General features: G+C 44.8%; 1 protein-coding gene across 1 annotated transcript in view; it reads left to right on the plus strand.

Annotated features, from left to right (window-relative positions):
- TMC2 (transmembrane channel-like 2) overlaps positions 1–11,625 on the plus strand; it is a 34,881-nt gene extending 23,256 nt beyond the window's left edge. The window contains exons 16-20 of the mRNA XM_009895028.1: positions 784–1,023; positions 2,677–2,802; positions 7,841–7,919; positions 10,113–10,233; positions 11,372–11,625. Of these exons, the coding sequence (XP_009893330.1) occupies positions 784–1,023; positions 2,677–2,802; positions 7,841–7,919; positions 10,113–10,233; positions 11,372–11,625 (820 nt within the window). The remainder of the gene's footprint in view (positions 1–783; positions 1,024–2,676; positions 2,803–7,840; positions 7,920–10,112; positions 10,234–11,371) is intronic.
- Positions 11,626–15,444: the final 3,819 nt, after the last annotated feature.

Raw genomic sequence — 15,444 nt, forward strand, 5'->3', positions numbered from 1 at the left:
CTTCCATGCCAGCTAGAATAACCTTTGGGTTTTGGTTTCTCTGATTGTTTGGCTTTCTGTGCTTGACTATAGAAGTGGAAATTTAAAAACACCAAGTTGCTCATCCGAGAACATTAGCAGTGGCAGAACTGCACCATAGAACAGTCTTGCAATCCCTGCCCCACTCTCACTTTTAGGAGTCCTTTTTTTTTTTTTTTTTTTTTCCCAGTGGTAAAAACATACTAAGATGGTCCACTTGCTGTGGGAGGAGATCAGAAAGGGATTTGGGGGCACCATGAGCTTACATGTCAGTGCAAGGGTGGGCATGGAGCCAGCTCAGCAGATTGGGCAGGAGAGACACGTCCCAAAACTGCTCTATGTGACCGCAACCAGGAACTGTTTTGCCCTGCTACAACTGCACAAGAAGCAATAGGCAAGACCACAAAACCTCCTCTGGAAGCAAGGTTTCTTTTACCACAGACTAATGATTTCTGGCCATTCCCCTACTACATCATCTCTGCAGACTCTGGGAGGTCTCTCCCTGCTGGTTACACTTGCCTGATATTTTCCAAGCACTGAGGGATCTGAGACCTCACTGCTCCTCAATGTATGATTACTGTACCCCAACGTGGATGCAGGTGGCTTCTCCTCCAGGAGCACAGGGATAGCACAAGCCAGCATGCTCATGCTTATTTATGGGTAAACTTCCCACTACATGAACACTTTTTTTCCTTCTTCTGAAAATGCAAAAAACCCTTCCAGTCCATCAAAAAATAGCACCTGTCCTTCTCCTTTTCTTTTCAGGATGGGATCCTTTTATGCACCAGGGCTCGTGGGTATAAACGTGCTGCGCTTATTAACCTCCATGTACTTTCAGTGCTGGGCAGTCATGAGTAGCAATGTCCCTCATGAACGAGTCTTCAAAGCATCCAAGTCTAATAATTTTTACATGGGACTTTTGCTGTTGATCCTGTTCCTCAGCCTCCTGCCAGTGGCTTATACCATCATGTCCCTGCCTCCCTCCTTTGACTGTGGACCATTCAGGTACTAGTAAAACACCCCAAACACCAGTTTTCTGCTGTGATACATGGGATTATTTTCATGAAGTTAGAAGGCCTGGACTCCAGTAGGGATGGTGAAGTGCCTCCGTTCTCCATCTGGTTAAATCCTTCGCAATGTGAGGCGACGGGCCGTGCCCAGCCGTGGGCAACACACACCTGTGAAAGCACTAGGGGACAGCAGGGGTGGGACAGCAGGGTGCAGTCCCCAGTAAAAAAGCAACAGTAGGACCCCCTAAGGCTCTCAAGAACAAAGCCTCCTTCTAAGACCTTCCATAGAGCCAAGAACTCCCACAGCACGAAATATATTTTATGTGTTGAATTTTATTAGAAAATAGCAGGAAATTGATAGGTTTAAGCCTGAAGAGTTGCAGCTGTGTTGTTGGGGGTTTTTTTAATGCTTTTTTTTTTAAATTAGGACAGAATCAGCACTGCACAGAGCATTCAGTGGACCAGATTAACATGCCAATAAAGTCTAATTTGATTGAGTAGCGCTATTTCCTGTGCCCGTTGAGTCTGACTCAGCAAGGAGCCAGCTTGGAACAAATTGTTCCTGTAGATGCACTGTTTTAGGTTATCCACTTGCTAATGGAGAATGACAATAGAAAGCTAAAAGACTCCAGGGAGAAGGCAAGAGACCAAAATTCCCTCAGTTCTGTAACAAGGACAGGTGTCAACGAGCAATGTCAGAAGATGTGACAAGAAACTTGTTGCACACACCCTGTCATTTGGAGATGACTAATCTGCAACGTGAAAGAGCTATTTCAATTCTCAATCAACCCTTCAAAAGCCACTCAGCCTGATTCAGACCCTTGGCACACCTCTCAGCTCAACTGAAAGCTCAGCTCTCCTGGGCTTAAGGCAGTTGATGAAGTTGGGATACCGTTTAGCCAAGTTTGTCTTTATTGACTCTTATCATCAGGACAGAGTCCAACACCTTCCTGAGCAGAATCCTGCGAGATCCCAGGAGGCAACAAGCCTAAAGATGAGGAATGGCACTCTTAGGGTTGAATTCACAGAGCCAGAGATGCTGGGGAGAGAAGAAGGTCAATTACATAATCCAGCCTTTTACAGATTTATGCTCCTTTCATACAGAATACTCTCATCTGTTTTATCATTCCGGTTTGAAATTACTCTTTCTCTGAGTTTGCTATTAAGCAATAATCACAGCTTGCTATTTTTGTCATTACTTAGCAGCTCTTCGAGTTGACTCGTTATTTCAGAAAGCCAGAATTTGCGTATGGAAAGTTTTCTCTACCATGAAAAGGCCATATTTAACAAGATATTGATCAGAAATGTACGGTTACAGCAATCTGTAGTATTTAATATATTTCAGAGGAGTAAATAGAACTCAAAGGAGCCACACATGGAAATAAGTGTATTATCTCCAGGAGCAAGTTGGCCTAGCAAAGATTATTCTTATAATCAATGGGGGGCACGTGGGAAATGGATGAACCAATAGATAATTTAAAATGAAGTCATTCCAGTAGAATTTTTTGTCAAAATCCTTGGTGCCCGACAGCAAGCTGACACTTACTGTAAGAGAGAGGAAACATGCTACTTAGCATTGTTAAATTAGCAGCTATTTTGTCCCCCCAGGAAATACCTACACTCCTTAACTGGACATTTGTCTTTCCAGTGGAAAGAAAAGGATGTATGAAGTCATTCAAGAGACCATCGAGCTTGACTTCCCACTTTTTGTTGCCAAGATCTTCAGCTATGTGGCAAATCCAGGACTGATCATACCTGCAATTCTGCTCATGATGTAAGTTTTCCTTGCAATATCACGTGCCTGGCTGGGAGGAAGAGGTTGGAAAAAATTGCTGGGATGTTAGCGAGGTCTGCTTATATCTTCTGCTGAGGTAACTGCCTGGATGAGGGCAGACACATGCTCCCTAACCCATTCATGCCCTCCCCTTGCCCAACCCAGTTTCCCAAAATTTAATTTGCTGACCCAGTTAAACACAACCTTGTAGATGAAGCACATTACTGACAGAGGCCTCGTGGATATCAAAGCCATCACATCTTCCATATGAAACGTTTTCTGTAGCCAGCAGGAAATAAATGGACAGTCTCAGCCTGGTGCCTTGTGGAGAAGCAATTTCTGTCACAGCTGGTGGTATTTACAGCACTGCCAAACCAGGGTGTTAAAAAATATGAAGATATGTGGTTTTGGCTTGGGTTTTTGGTTCTCCCCTTCCCACCTCCCCTGAATAATACATTGGAATCTGTTTCAGTGCTATCTGATCATTTCAACTTTGAAACCACACTTAATTCCTAGCACCTTCAGCAGCACTAGGACCAGGACAGTTATCTTTTTTTCCTTTTTAAAGAGATATTTTTGGTTTTGTTTTCAGGATTTCCATAGCTATCAAAATGAGTGGGAGAGCTGTGGCCAAATTTTCAGGCAGCTTTGAACACTCCAGACTAAACAGTGGGAGACTCGGAGAGAGCTGGGGAGCGTATTACATATGCTTGGCTGCTCAGACTCTTCCTTGGGCATCCACACACATTGGAGATGGACCTCTGGGCTGATCCAGTACAGCCACTCTTGGGCACTGTGATCCTTCATTCTGAATAGGTTACACCAAAGATAATGGTATTAAATTAAATCAAATACAAGTTCCCATGTTATGAAGTTTCTCAGCCTGAATTTTTCTCAGCCCGAGAAAAGTTCCAATTAAACTGAAAGTGACCTGTCATCCCTCTACCTGCCTCAAACTACTTACTCATTTTAACCTAAGTAAAGATGATCAGATACTATAAATCACGCAGACAGATCCTACCCTTAGAAGAATCAGATCAGATACATGCAGGAAACAAGAAGTCTCATGCTACATCCCTAGTACAGCCAAGCATATTATTGAGTTATTAGCTCTATCCCTGCGGGCTTCACAGTAGCACTAGCAGATGCTAACAAAAACACGAGATGAAGACCACAGAACTAATCAAGCCAAATGGATGACCTTTACAAAAGGTCTGCAGGTCAGGTTTCTGGGGCTTTGATGTAACTAAAAAAAAAAAAAAAAAAAAAGGTGGTAGGAGAGCAGTAGACCTTTGAAAATAATGTTTTGTTCAGTGACAGTCTCCTGCCCTTTCCTCCACTGACAGCCAGGACAGGGAACAACACAAGAACGGTGTATCTGCTGAAGAGACAACTTTTATCACCCTTTCCCAGTTTGGGCCATTCCCACACAACAGCCTTCTCATCCATCCGTCTCTCCTCGAGGAACCATCTTGCCTCTGCCCTGATCACCTCTGCAAACTGAGAGGTACACTATGTCGACATTACCTGAAACATCCTTGTTTCACGTCCAGATACACTGCCTGTGCGGTCTTTGACGACATTAGATATATGCGATTTCCAGTCATCCAGCTACCGAGAGAGTCACAGGCCTAAAAAAGTAGGTGTCCCCATGCTGCATGGACAAATCAGACCAACAGCCCCTCGGCAGTAACTCTCACATGTCCCCAGAGCATCAGGTGTCTTGCAGAAGCACTGCTCGCTATGTGTGCTCACTATGTCTGGGATAATCCCAGACAAAATTACAGCTACCCTACGAGGACATTTCCTAGGGCTTGGTTCGTTTTGTCGTCTCAGAAAATTTACAATTAAGGAACTCAAATTTAGCAAACCATCTTTGTACGCCTACAAAAATGACCTAAGTACACAAGAAGACAGAATCTAATCACCCCAATTAAAATTTTGCCAGAACAGCATGACAACACTCGTTTTGTTTACAGTCCTGTAACTGATGGCTACCAGTGGCCAGAAACTTTCATTTACGTTGCTTTCACCATTTTCTCCAGAAAGTAGATAACTATAAACCAGAAACAAGTCCCCCGGTTTCCTACCTCTCCTTGAAAGTCTTCAGCTACTGCCGCTACTTCTGCCGTGGTGCAGACAGGTAGACAGGGTCAATCTGCAGCCAGTCCTTATGCTGATCTTCATCCAGCTTGCCAAGAGATTAAAATCACAGAAATGCAACTGCTGGAGCTTCATTTGGTCCTGATGAGCAGAGAGCCAGCAGCTCTTGAAGTAGCAGGCAAGGCAATCTACAATGCAGCCTAAATAACAAATAGCATCTACAAAGAGCAACAGGTGGATCGTAAATGGACAGTCAGTTGATTTTGATGGCTGACACTCAAAAAGCATGTTTGCTGCTTCTATAGACTAAATTAAGTAATTTTCTCAAGCCATGACAACCCCCTCTCTTTTTCCAGGTGCAATCCAAAATGCCTTTTCTATTTATTTTTGTTCTTGGTTTCTGGTCCCAGACAACAATGGGGTCCAGCAGATGACATGGGTGTCAAACTTTTACTGTCATGTTTCTAGCTGCCTGAGGACAAGAAAAAAAGGAAACAGAGCAAGAAGCATCAGAGGCACTCTGCGCATAGGTGTATAACCTAGTTGCCTTTGGGTTAGGAGCAGGTTTTCAAGCCATGGCTTGCAGAGCTTCCTGGCAGAAGCTACAAGCGCTTTACTGCATCAAGGGGAAGGAGAAAGAGATACAGAACTACTGTGCAGGCTAGAGAAGGACAGTGACCCACACTCTCTCCCCAGCTCTCAGGGAGCAGTAAATCAGAGAAGAGGGGTGCCAGGGCCACGCAGCATCCATGCTAAGCAGCTCAAGCATAAAGGTGCATCCCCAGGCTCATTTTAGAGGCAAGGAGATGTAAAGCCCCCCATTAGAAGTGGGTAAACTCTATTTGCTAATGCTCACTTGAGTTCCCAGCAAAGTTTACACCTCCTCATGCTGCTGGTTACAGTCAGACCAGGACATGGCTTTGCTCTGCCTTTTCTGGGAGCCAGCACTAGCAGTGTGAATCAGGAACACAATAGAAAATCCAGTACACCTGTAGGACCTTACCAGGACACTGGCATGCACCTTGGAGGACCACCCAGGTTGCTTCAGCATTGCTGAGTCTTGGCTTGAACAACCCAGTCCAAATCTGCCTGACTACCTGCAGATTTGAACTGCAGCAAAGGCATCCCCCCAAATCCCCCTTTTGTGGCACTGCCTCTTTCCCTCCCAAGACCTCTTAAGGGCAATTCAGTCTTGGACACAGTCAACTTCCCTTGGGCAATAAACCTGCAGTAAACCAAGGACAGAGGAAACTCAGGCTTAGCCTGCAGACAAAGCAGGCTCATATCTCACAACGTTTGGGAGAGGGACCTGGTGAGTTGACAGCCTTCCCATTAAACACAGAGGTCAGCAGGGGACGAAGCTGTGGTGGTTGGAGATGGTGCTGTCCGCTAATGCGGAGGGTGAGAAAGGACTGAAAAAGGAACTGGAATGGATTTGTTCAGTTACTCAATGAACTCGAAAAGGCAGCTCAGAAACAGAACCCATGGCATGCCAGATGGCTTTGAACAGGTAGATCCAGTTATCTTTATGAAAGCAGTACAAAGCAATATATTTCCTGTGCAGTAAGTTTGACAATGTAGAAGTAATAAAACTATTTCATCCTTAGAGAAGATCAAAAATAAGAATTTTCAAACTCACTGAGTTTTGGGTTAATACTAGGCAAAGGGAAGCAAATGTGTGTCCTCCAGACAGACCCTTGAAAAAAAACCTCAAGGAAAGGTCATCCAAAGTACCCCATCCTGATCTCCTGCCTGGAAACCAATATGCTGGTACATGGTGCCTTGTTGGGCTTAGAGTCAGGCACTCTGCTGACAAAATCCTTGAGCCTGGTTTGAGGATGCTGAAACTGGGCTGGACCCCCACAAGCATGTTACAAACTGTCAGGAAACCTTCTATTCAGTCTTTTTTTTCCTTTTCTCCCCCCCACCCCCTTACAAGAGAATTTTCTACTTAAAAAAAAAAAAATAATATAAATCTATAGTGATGAACTGAACAGCTGGTGCTTTTCTTGGGAATGGCTCAGAGTTACCGAGCAGATGATGTTTATAATTTAGAAGAATAAAAGCACTCTACAAAAGCAGGAGACATTTTTGACAACCAAAAATATTACTGGCTGGCGAGTGGCAGCAGCGACAAGACAGCCCCAGACGCTTGGGCAGGTTTTAAAACACGTGCCCCTCTGTGCGCCAAAGGCTGACTGCCAGCACGCCCTCTCCCATCCCGCTCGCCTTTCAGTTCCCTCCAGCTTGGCTCGGTTTTCCCCTGGCTTTGGCATGCCCTTTTTGCAGAAGAAGGGATTGAAACCAAAGCCAGTGGCTCTGCTTCAACCTGGCTCCTGCTTGTTCTCAGTTCTCATCTCTGCTCGCTCCTGACGGCCCTTTCCCAGGATGCAGGAGGCAGCCAGTACTGGCCGAGGGAGAAGGCAGACTGTGCCTTGAGGACTGTTCCATGCCACTGTTTTCCTTGTTTCCTAGGTCGGTTGTTTTGGGGTTTTTTTTTGGTTCCCTGTGTGACCTGGTGTCTGTTTTGGTTTTTCTTTGAGTCATTGAGAAAGCCATGTGTTTTATGAGCTGAGTTGGTTTTCATCCATGTATTGAGTTGAACGGGCCCACCACCAAGGAAAGATCCAAGGGCCAAAGCTGGTGCAAAGGAAGCAGAGGGAGCCCATGGCCAGCCAAGGTGGAGGCAGGAGGGAAGGATGATAATTTTTCTTCTATTTGAGCAGAAATGAGCTACTGGGTTGGCTCAGCCCATCTTAGCAGACTGTGCCACAAGGCAGCCTGAATTTTTCCTCAGCCTTGAACTTCTAAAGGAAGTTTGGAGACAGCTGGTGGGAAAACTAGGTATGCGAAGGTAGGCAAAAATGAAATGCTCCCTGTGAAACTTTCTCTCTCCCCTGATCTTATCACTACAGCCACACATTTGTTTTTGTAGCCTCGCCATCTATTATCTAAACGCTGTGGCTGAAGCGTACCAGCGCGCCAATGCAGAGCTGAAGAAGAAAATGCAAATGGTACGTACTGATCTGGCAAAGCCATCTTTGAAACACTACGCACTTCAAGTTTAGTGTACAACATATACTTTTAAATTGCTCTTCACTTCCGAACACGTTAGTGACAAAAGGAAAAGACCCATTTTATGTTTGTTCACTCCTCTCTGATGGCATTTAATGGCTAACTGTAGAGTGGTTGCATCCCATAATAGGCTGCTATTTCATACATCAAAACTACAGTGAGTTTTCCCATAAACTGTACTTTCCACCTACAAAAATAAGTTACCTTAAAGTTCAAGTAATGTTTTGGAACCTAAGATCTCCCAGGCACAATGATAAGCCTGTTGAAACCACAGCCAGATTTTGTTCAAGCTGAAGACCAAAGAGCCATAAACAACAACATGGCAATAACGATTTTTACCAGTAATTCTCAAAGCACTTTACAAGGGAGGCCAGTGTCTGTCTCTGCCACGCAGATGAGAAAAGCAAGATATAGGTGATGCAATGATTCAAATTAGCAGGGGGAGGATTTGGACCTCATGATACTGAGAACTGGGAGAGGTTGCAACATGCAGAGGACCATAAAGCAGGGACCCCTGAACTAATATAAGTTAGGTCTGGCAGCAGAATTGCTGCAAAAGCGCAGCTCTGCTCAGATAATGAGTCTCAATGAGAAACAGCAAAGGTGTCCTGCTACCAGGGCCTGTGCTGGTCTGGCAGCACCAGTTCCCCCCCGTTTTTCTGGTGGGTCTCTAACCCTGTGTCCCCCAGAGTTTTTCTGGTGGGTCTCTAACCCTGTGCTGTTTCGTACTACGTAGATGTGTCCAAAGTATCTAGCATTGCATCAGGAGAGGATAATACCATCAAAGGATTGCTATCAGCCATTTTACTGGTATAGGGCAGGATCCAAGCCAAGGAAGCAATGGCACATCAAGCAACACATTGCATAAAGCAGAGATCGGTGCAACATTAGAAGTAAGAATGTGAGCACTGAGAAATAAGAGTCCATAAATTACATCTGAATGCTCCAGTTCAGAACTGATCACTCATGCACATGGCTTAAAAAAGGGGTCTTGGTGCTTAGGGCATCCTCAAGTATTGCGAGAGTTGAACACATGCTACAGCACACTTGGACTTATGGGCACGTAATCTATTTCACTGGTTGTAATCAGGGTTTGAGGGAGCACAAACCCCCATGGAAGGGCCACAAAGCCAGGCCAGGCACTACCCAAAGGAACAGCAATATTTCCAGGCAAGCACATGCCTTTGCACAGACCTTGCGTATCTTTGTCGCACAGGCACCTGTAGCTTTGCTGAGGCAGCCAAGCCTAACGAGAGGAGGTGTACACAGCAGGGCAGGGGGAAAGGGAGGGTGTCAGCACAGCCCCGCTGCTTAGGGAGCGAGGGATGGGAGCTGCCTGGTCACGGCAGGGGTACTCAGCAGCTGAAGCCCACCAGAGCCCCCTGCGCAATGACCTGTTGAGCTCAAAGTCATATGCTGTGACTGCCCCCAAAGTCTGCCAGGTTTGCTGAAAACAGATGGATGCTGCTTTGCAGGTTTGGACCTCTCAGCTGCAGCAAGGCCATGAGCTCCCCTCCACTGGCAGATCACCCTTTTGGGAGGGGGGACAGAGCCGGAGTAGAGTCCATCTAAGCTTTCTTACTGCATAGGAGAGGGCAGCCTCTCCCGTCCCCACCCAGCATGCTTGTCCTGAGCAAAAACAGCCCCCAGGTATTTTCTTCTCTCTGCCATCCAAAAGGAAGTCTCTTGAAGATCTAAATGCACACAAATAAAACTAAAGACAGCCCTACAGCCCATCCCGGCCCTGCCATGCCTTCCTTCTCTGGCATTTATCACTGGCATCCTTCCTCCCAAGAGGTCCACATTTAAAACAAACCAAAACCCTGGGGAGGGCAGATTGGCAGTAGCAGAAACACAGAGACAGCCTGGTAGACCTAAACCATGTTATCAGCAAGTGTTTTGCCCTAACAGGAACAGAACTGTCACTTCCCAGGCTCTCAGTGCCATCTGGGATGTGCTTTCTTTCCATAAAACCCATGGTCACCAGACCAAGATTCAGTAACACTGAACTTGGCAGAGAGATTACATTCATAGCAACAAACACCTCGCCAGGCCAACCATGACACCAGGCCACCGTTTCATGGATTACATCTGCAGTTTCAAACTAAAACCGGTGCTTCTTATTGATGCAGCAACGTGAAGAGGAGAAAAACAAGAGAAACAACAAAGCCAGCACTAACCCCGTGCTGCAAGATCTGGAGGATTTACTTACACCAAGTATGAAGAGTGAAAGTCAGCCCAAACAAAGAGAAGGTAAAAACTAAACAACCACCCCTCAACCCTCCTGAAAAGGCTCCTTTTGTCAGCAAATGATGACTGGGAAGGGCTAAGAAACTGGGGCAATACACATTTGCAAGGGATCAGATGAGTCTAATTAGCACAGATTATGTGAGCTTAGAAAAGCCCACCTACCAATGGACATGTAGGAAGGGCGTGTTTTTAGACTGGGTTATGTCTCACACAAGCTTATCACAATGTGGGAATTGTAATCCAAAGTTATGACTCAAATCCCAGCTATCAACCATGCTGATCATGATTGTTTTAACCAACAATTTATTCCGGAAACAGTGCTGAAACTGCAGCATCTTTTCTGGCTTGATGAGTCAAGCCAGATACACACTTTTTCCAAGTTGAGGTTTCATTGGAAAATTCATTATGAATGAGACAGCTTTTTTTTTTTTTTCAGGACTGCATTGGTCTCAGGGCAAATAAACACAAGCAGTAAGCTCTGCCGAGGGGGTCTGTGGATGGGCAGAAACATGTGGGAGGAGTCATTGGCACCAGGGCCCAGGCACTCTTGAGGAAGATACATCCTCCAGGCTCGGTCTGAACCAGCCCCTTCCTGACCACCAGAGCCTCCTGCTCTCATTTGTGAGCAACAGAGCCACATGTGCTGAAGATTTTGAATTTATCTTGATGCAGATGAGAAAAGCAAATTAGTGCCACAATAACCCTCTTGCATTTATATGGGCCTGTCAGAGAGGCTGAGACGAGCTGGAAAGTTCAGGCCAACCTGATACATGTTCCCCCCAGAGCAGACCCACGGCACTCATTTAAATGGAAATAGTGATGGCAGCGTTATGGGTGCATTGAAAATAAAGACTAAAATTAGCAATTACCCATGACCCGCACAAGACTATATGTGTACCAGCATGGTAGGACTATCACCTCTTATAAACACATCAGTAAGAACCTGCAAAGAGGCCTCAGGCAGCAGAGACACATACCGGCTGTTGGCCAGTGGCTAACGGTCTTGTTTATGGTTTCTTCACTCAAACACAAATACCCAGATGCTTGGGTTATTGCACACAGAAGAAACAGCAGCCACTGGGGAAAGGAAGGCAGACAATGTTTGCTCTCAGGAAAATAACACTCATAATCTTTGCTTTAGACAAGAAAATAGAGTCTCCTAATAAAATCAGCCCTGACGGCAAACAAGGCAAACCAGCAGCTGTGGATGGCAGCCCCATGACTAGTGGGAGAGGAGCAGCATTCACCCCTCCGCCGCATGTGTTCGTGACGCAGCCACCAACACTGGGTGTCCGGCCACCTTACCCTGGCCAGCCCAGGCCAAGAGGACACCCAATGGGACCAGTTCCTGGAAGAGGGAGAGGACAGCCAGGCTACTCACATGCTGCTCAATAAAGCTCAGTGATGTTTCTCCTTTTTGACATTAAAGTAGAGGTGCTGCATGAACTGCCGCAGTTTTAGTAGGAAATGATTACTGTATTCTGGTCATCCACTCGTGATGAGCTGCATCTGTCCAACGCTGGCTCTATCTAAATCAGGTTTTTTAGAAATATTTTGGAGTTGCAACCCTTAATAGCCATGCTGATTTTTGATCATGAAGGAGACAGGAGAAGGTCAGGATGAAAATCATCTGGCATTGCTAAATTACTACATACAGGGCACAACCCTGTGGCCACAAACAGCAGCACGGTGAGCCTTCTCTGTGGCATGAGCACTTGTCATTCCCTTCAAAGGTTTCTTCAGTTAATAAAAAGCAATGTGAGTTCACCTATCATTTCAACAAAGGTGGGGTGGTTTGGGTTTTTTTTTTTGTTTTTTTTTTGGTTTTTTTTTTTCTGTCCCTTAACCTGAGGAATTAAGTATTTGTTTAAAATAGTAAGTGTCCCTTCCCAGCTGCATGGCAGCTGTTACTAGGAGTAGAGGACTCCTACTAGGCCAGCACAGGAGGAGGTTTTGTCAGCTGTATTTCCTCCAGCCTACTACCTTCAGACGTTCATCTTTTTGTTTCAACCCTGCTGTGTATCTCACCACCGCTTTCCCTGGGTTCCTGCTCTGCTCCTCTTTTCATAGCCTGTTAACAGTCACTTGAACCATTATTTCAATCCCTGCAACTTCTAATTCAGGAACACCACCCAGCACAATTGAGAAACTAAAAGTGCTTTGGCCTATTTTCCCATTTTAACTAGTTAGAAATTTCTGGTGCAATTTAAGGATTATATCTTCCACATCTACAGAGCTAAGGTCTAAGATTTCCCAGGATTCCATGGCAGGACTTCTTTGGGTTGTCCTGCTCCTTTACACGAACAGTTAGTTCCTGTTGTTGACGCAATCCCATCCCAGCCAGCTTAGATTTGAGGTTCACATGTGTTGTTCTTCATAAAACTTTCTGTAAAAAATAAACTCATGTTCTTTAGTAAAAACAAATCTGCAAATATAGTTTGTAACAATTGCACTACAGCTGAGATATTTGGGGTTAAAAGGTTCTCACCTTGAACTTTCCTACTAAATTAATTTTCCCCACCAGAAACTCATTAACTTATTTCTCTTCTATGGCTTGACAGAGCACAGAGCATTTGACCTTCAGTGCAGGAACGTCCACCTTGCAGGAGCTGGGCAAAGGGGTCTAGTTAGATAGGATGTGAAGCAGATAGGGAAAAATATTCCCTTTTTCAAGTCTGAACCAACAAAATTCCCTGTTGGAATTAAGAGCTTAAACACTGTGCTGTGCTTATTTGTAGACAGAGACCTAGCTTGGTTTTTGATGTCTGTGCTTTATAACACAGAACAGAGCCCCAGAGAAGTACCTTAGGAGATACAAGTGAGAGTCAACCAAAAGGAGAATTCAGAATTTCATTAAAAATTAAAACATTGCATTTTGCTTTCAAATACAGAAGAGTCAATTAGTTATTTGTAGAAAAAGCTATCCCTGGCGTGTGGCTTAAAGTCTGTTTGGCTGTTCCCAGGCATGCTGCAATTATCAGGGTTGCTCATTCTCCCAAGGAGCCTTCATGTGGGAAGCTGCTCACCAGATTTATTTCCTGGTCTTGGAAGGACACTTCTCTGAGCTGGGTCTCACAGATAAGGTCATGTCTTGCCTCTTTGATGAGAGAGTTGCTGGTGCAACATAGCTGCAGTTGTCTCTCCTGCCACCTCTGTCCACAGAGATACACAGTCCTTTAACTGAGAAAAGTCAGAAATGAGGCAGCCTTTTTCAGGAGGCAAAAGCTGTTGTTCCACATCCTTCTCCATGGGTGTCGATAGAAAATATTGGTCAGAAAGTGCTGGGGAAGGTGCTGCCAGCCTGCTAATCCAGAAGGATGTTGCAGAAATGACACAGTACCCCGATTTCAGCCTAGCTGGTCTGCCCGGCAGATTCCGGTGTCTTAGGGAATGGTTGCATAGTGAGGAATAGGATTTCCCTCCTCTTAGCTCCTCATCTCACACTAAAGCACATTTCGGAATGGGAAGATGCAGCTTCAGATCTCACTCACCTCTGCTAGAAAACAGAAGGGGCTGGAAACTTGCATTTGCATGTGCATACGTGTGTGCATGTGGAAGAGTGGAAAACACATTGATTGATTTATTTGCACAAGGAATATAAGGGCAATAAGAAATATTATGAACAAGCCGTAGAGAACTCTAGAAGGTTTTTCAAAACCAGAGAAGCTGAAGCAGACTTAGATGGACACTGATTAACTACTCCAGGATTTGAATGCTCTCTGAATCAGGCCCCTGAGACCTGCAATAATACTGAGCATTACAAAGAACTTTGTTGTCTCTGGAGCACGCAACTGCCCATTAGCTCATCAATCTTTTGAAGGTTTGCTCACCTCTAATTATAATACATTAGGTTCACCCATTGATCAATGTCTTCTGCAAGCTCAGAGGCTGCAGGATATGAGGGCGACAGAATCAGCTAAACAATGATTTCTGCAGACCAGCGGCAACTCTCTTCCCTGACTCCAATTCACAATGGGGTCCTCTGTTTGAGCACAACAGTTGTGAAGAGTGTAAAAATGCCAACTGTTGGTCTTCATATTGACCAAAATGATTATTTGGCTCCCTCAGTTTTGAGCCTATTCACCAGTTACTCACATGGAACTGGAAGTTAAACTTCACAAACTCATAGGAGCATTCAGTAGTGTTTGGTTTCATCCCTGTTTTTGTATTATTATATTGAACTGCAATATGTACTTGCCTGAGAATTCAGCATTGATTTATTTTTTTTTCACCCCTCCTCCCTCGACATTTGTTGAAAGACTATATCCATCCAAAGCTTCCTCAGGGGCCCAGAGTAACTTCAAGGGGAAAGGAAAGAAAAGAAAAGCTTACTGGTGTGTTGTGGGACCCTCCTAGTAACCTCACACAGCGCACGGTTTGCATTCATATATGACTAGAAAAGCCATCTGCATTGCAAATTTTTCACATCTTCTGTTGCCACTAGCTCAAATGCTGCATCCAAAAGGTTTTGGTAAAAAACAAGGAAAGATCTAAGCTTAATTCTTTTGTTATTCTTCTCACTAAAGGCATGTTTTTAAACAGGCAGGTCTTATGGGCATCAATTTTTAGTTTAAGTGGCCAGAGAATGGAAAGATTGAGCATCTGCTCAGCATTACTGATGAACAGGAATCCCAACAAAATAAAAAAAGTAAAGTTTAAAAGGGCAATTTTGCAAAACGCGTGTGGCTAAACATGAACTGTGAAAGGGATGCCAGCATGCACACTTCTCTTAGGGTAAAGAATGCCGTTCAACCATATCTTTCATACTGTGCTCAGCCGTGGTGTGAGATAAACTGTTTGCTATACTCACAATGAACAGAAAATAGTAGGTGCCACTAAATAGGTTTGCTTACAAAGGCAGTAAAGTGGTCCAAATATCTTATGTACATGCAAAGAGTACACTGATTTTGCATTCAGTACCATAATACTGGGGCCTTGGCTTCTCCAAAGCAGAAAAATCAGTTTTTCCCTCCGGGAGAAGAATAAGTTCCTTCCAAATGAGAACTTTGAAACATTTGAGCTTGTATTCTCAGGTTGCTTACATGAAGCTTTCCAAGGAGAGAAACATTGCACAGCACTGCTCATGGCAGGGGGAGGTTTCCTCATGCCAGCTAACAAACCAGTGTTTTGGGGAGGGATTTGTGGTTTCTTTCAAGGTACTGAGAGGTGTGCTCTGCACATCTAAGCTAAAGAAATCAAGTAAAAAAAGGGTCC

Source organism: Charadrius vociferus, unplaced genomic scaffold (genome assembly GCF_000708025.1).
Source record: "Charadrius vociferus isolate BGI_N301 unplaced genomic scaffold, ASM70802v2 scaffold51, whole genome shotgun sequence".
Classification (NCBI taxonomy): Eukaryota; Metazoa; Chordata; class Aves; order Charadriiformes; family Charadriidae; genus Charadrius; species Charadrius vociferus.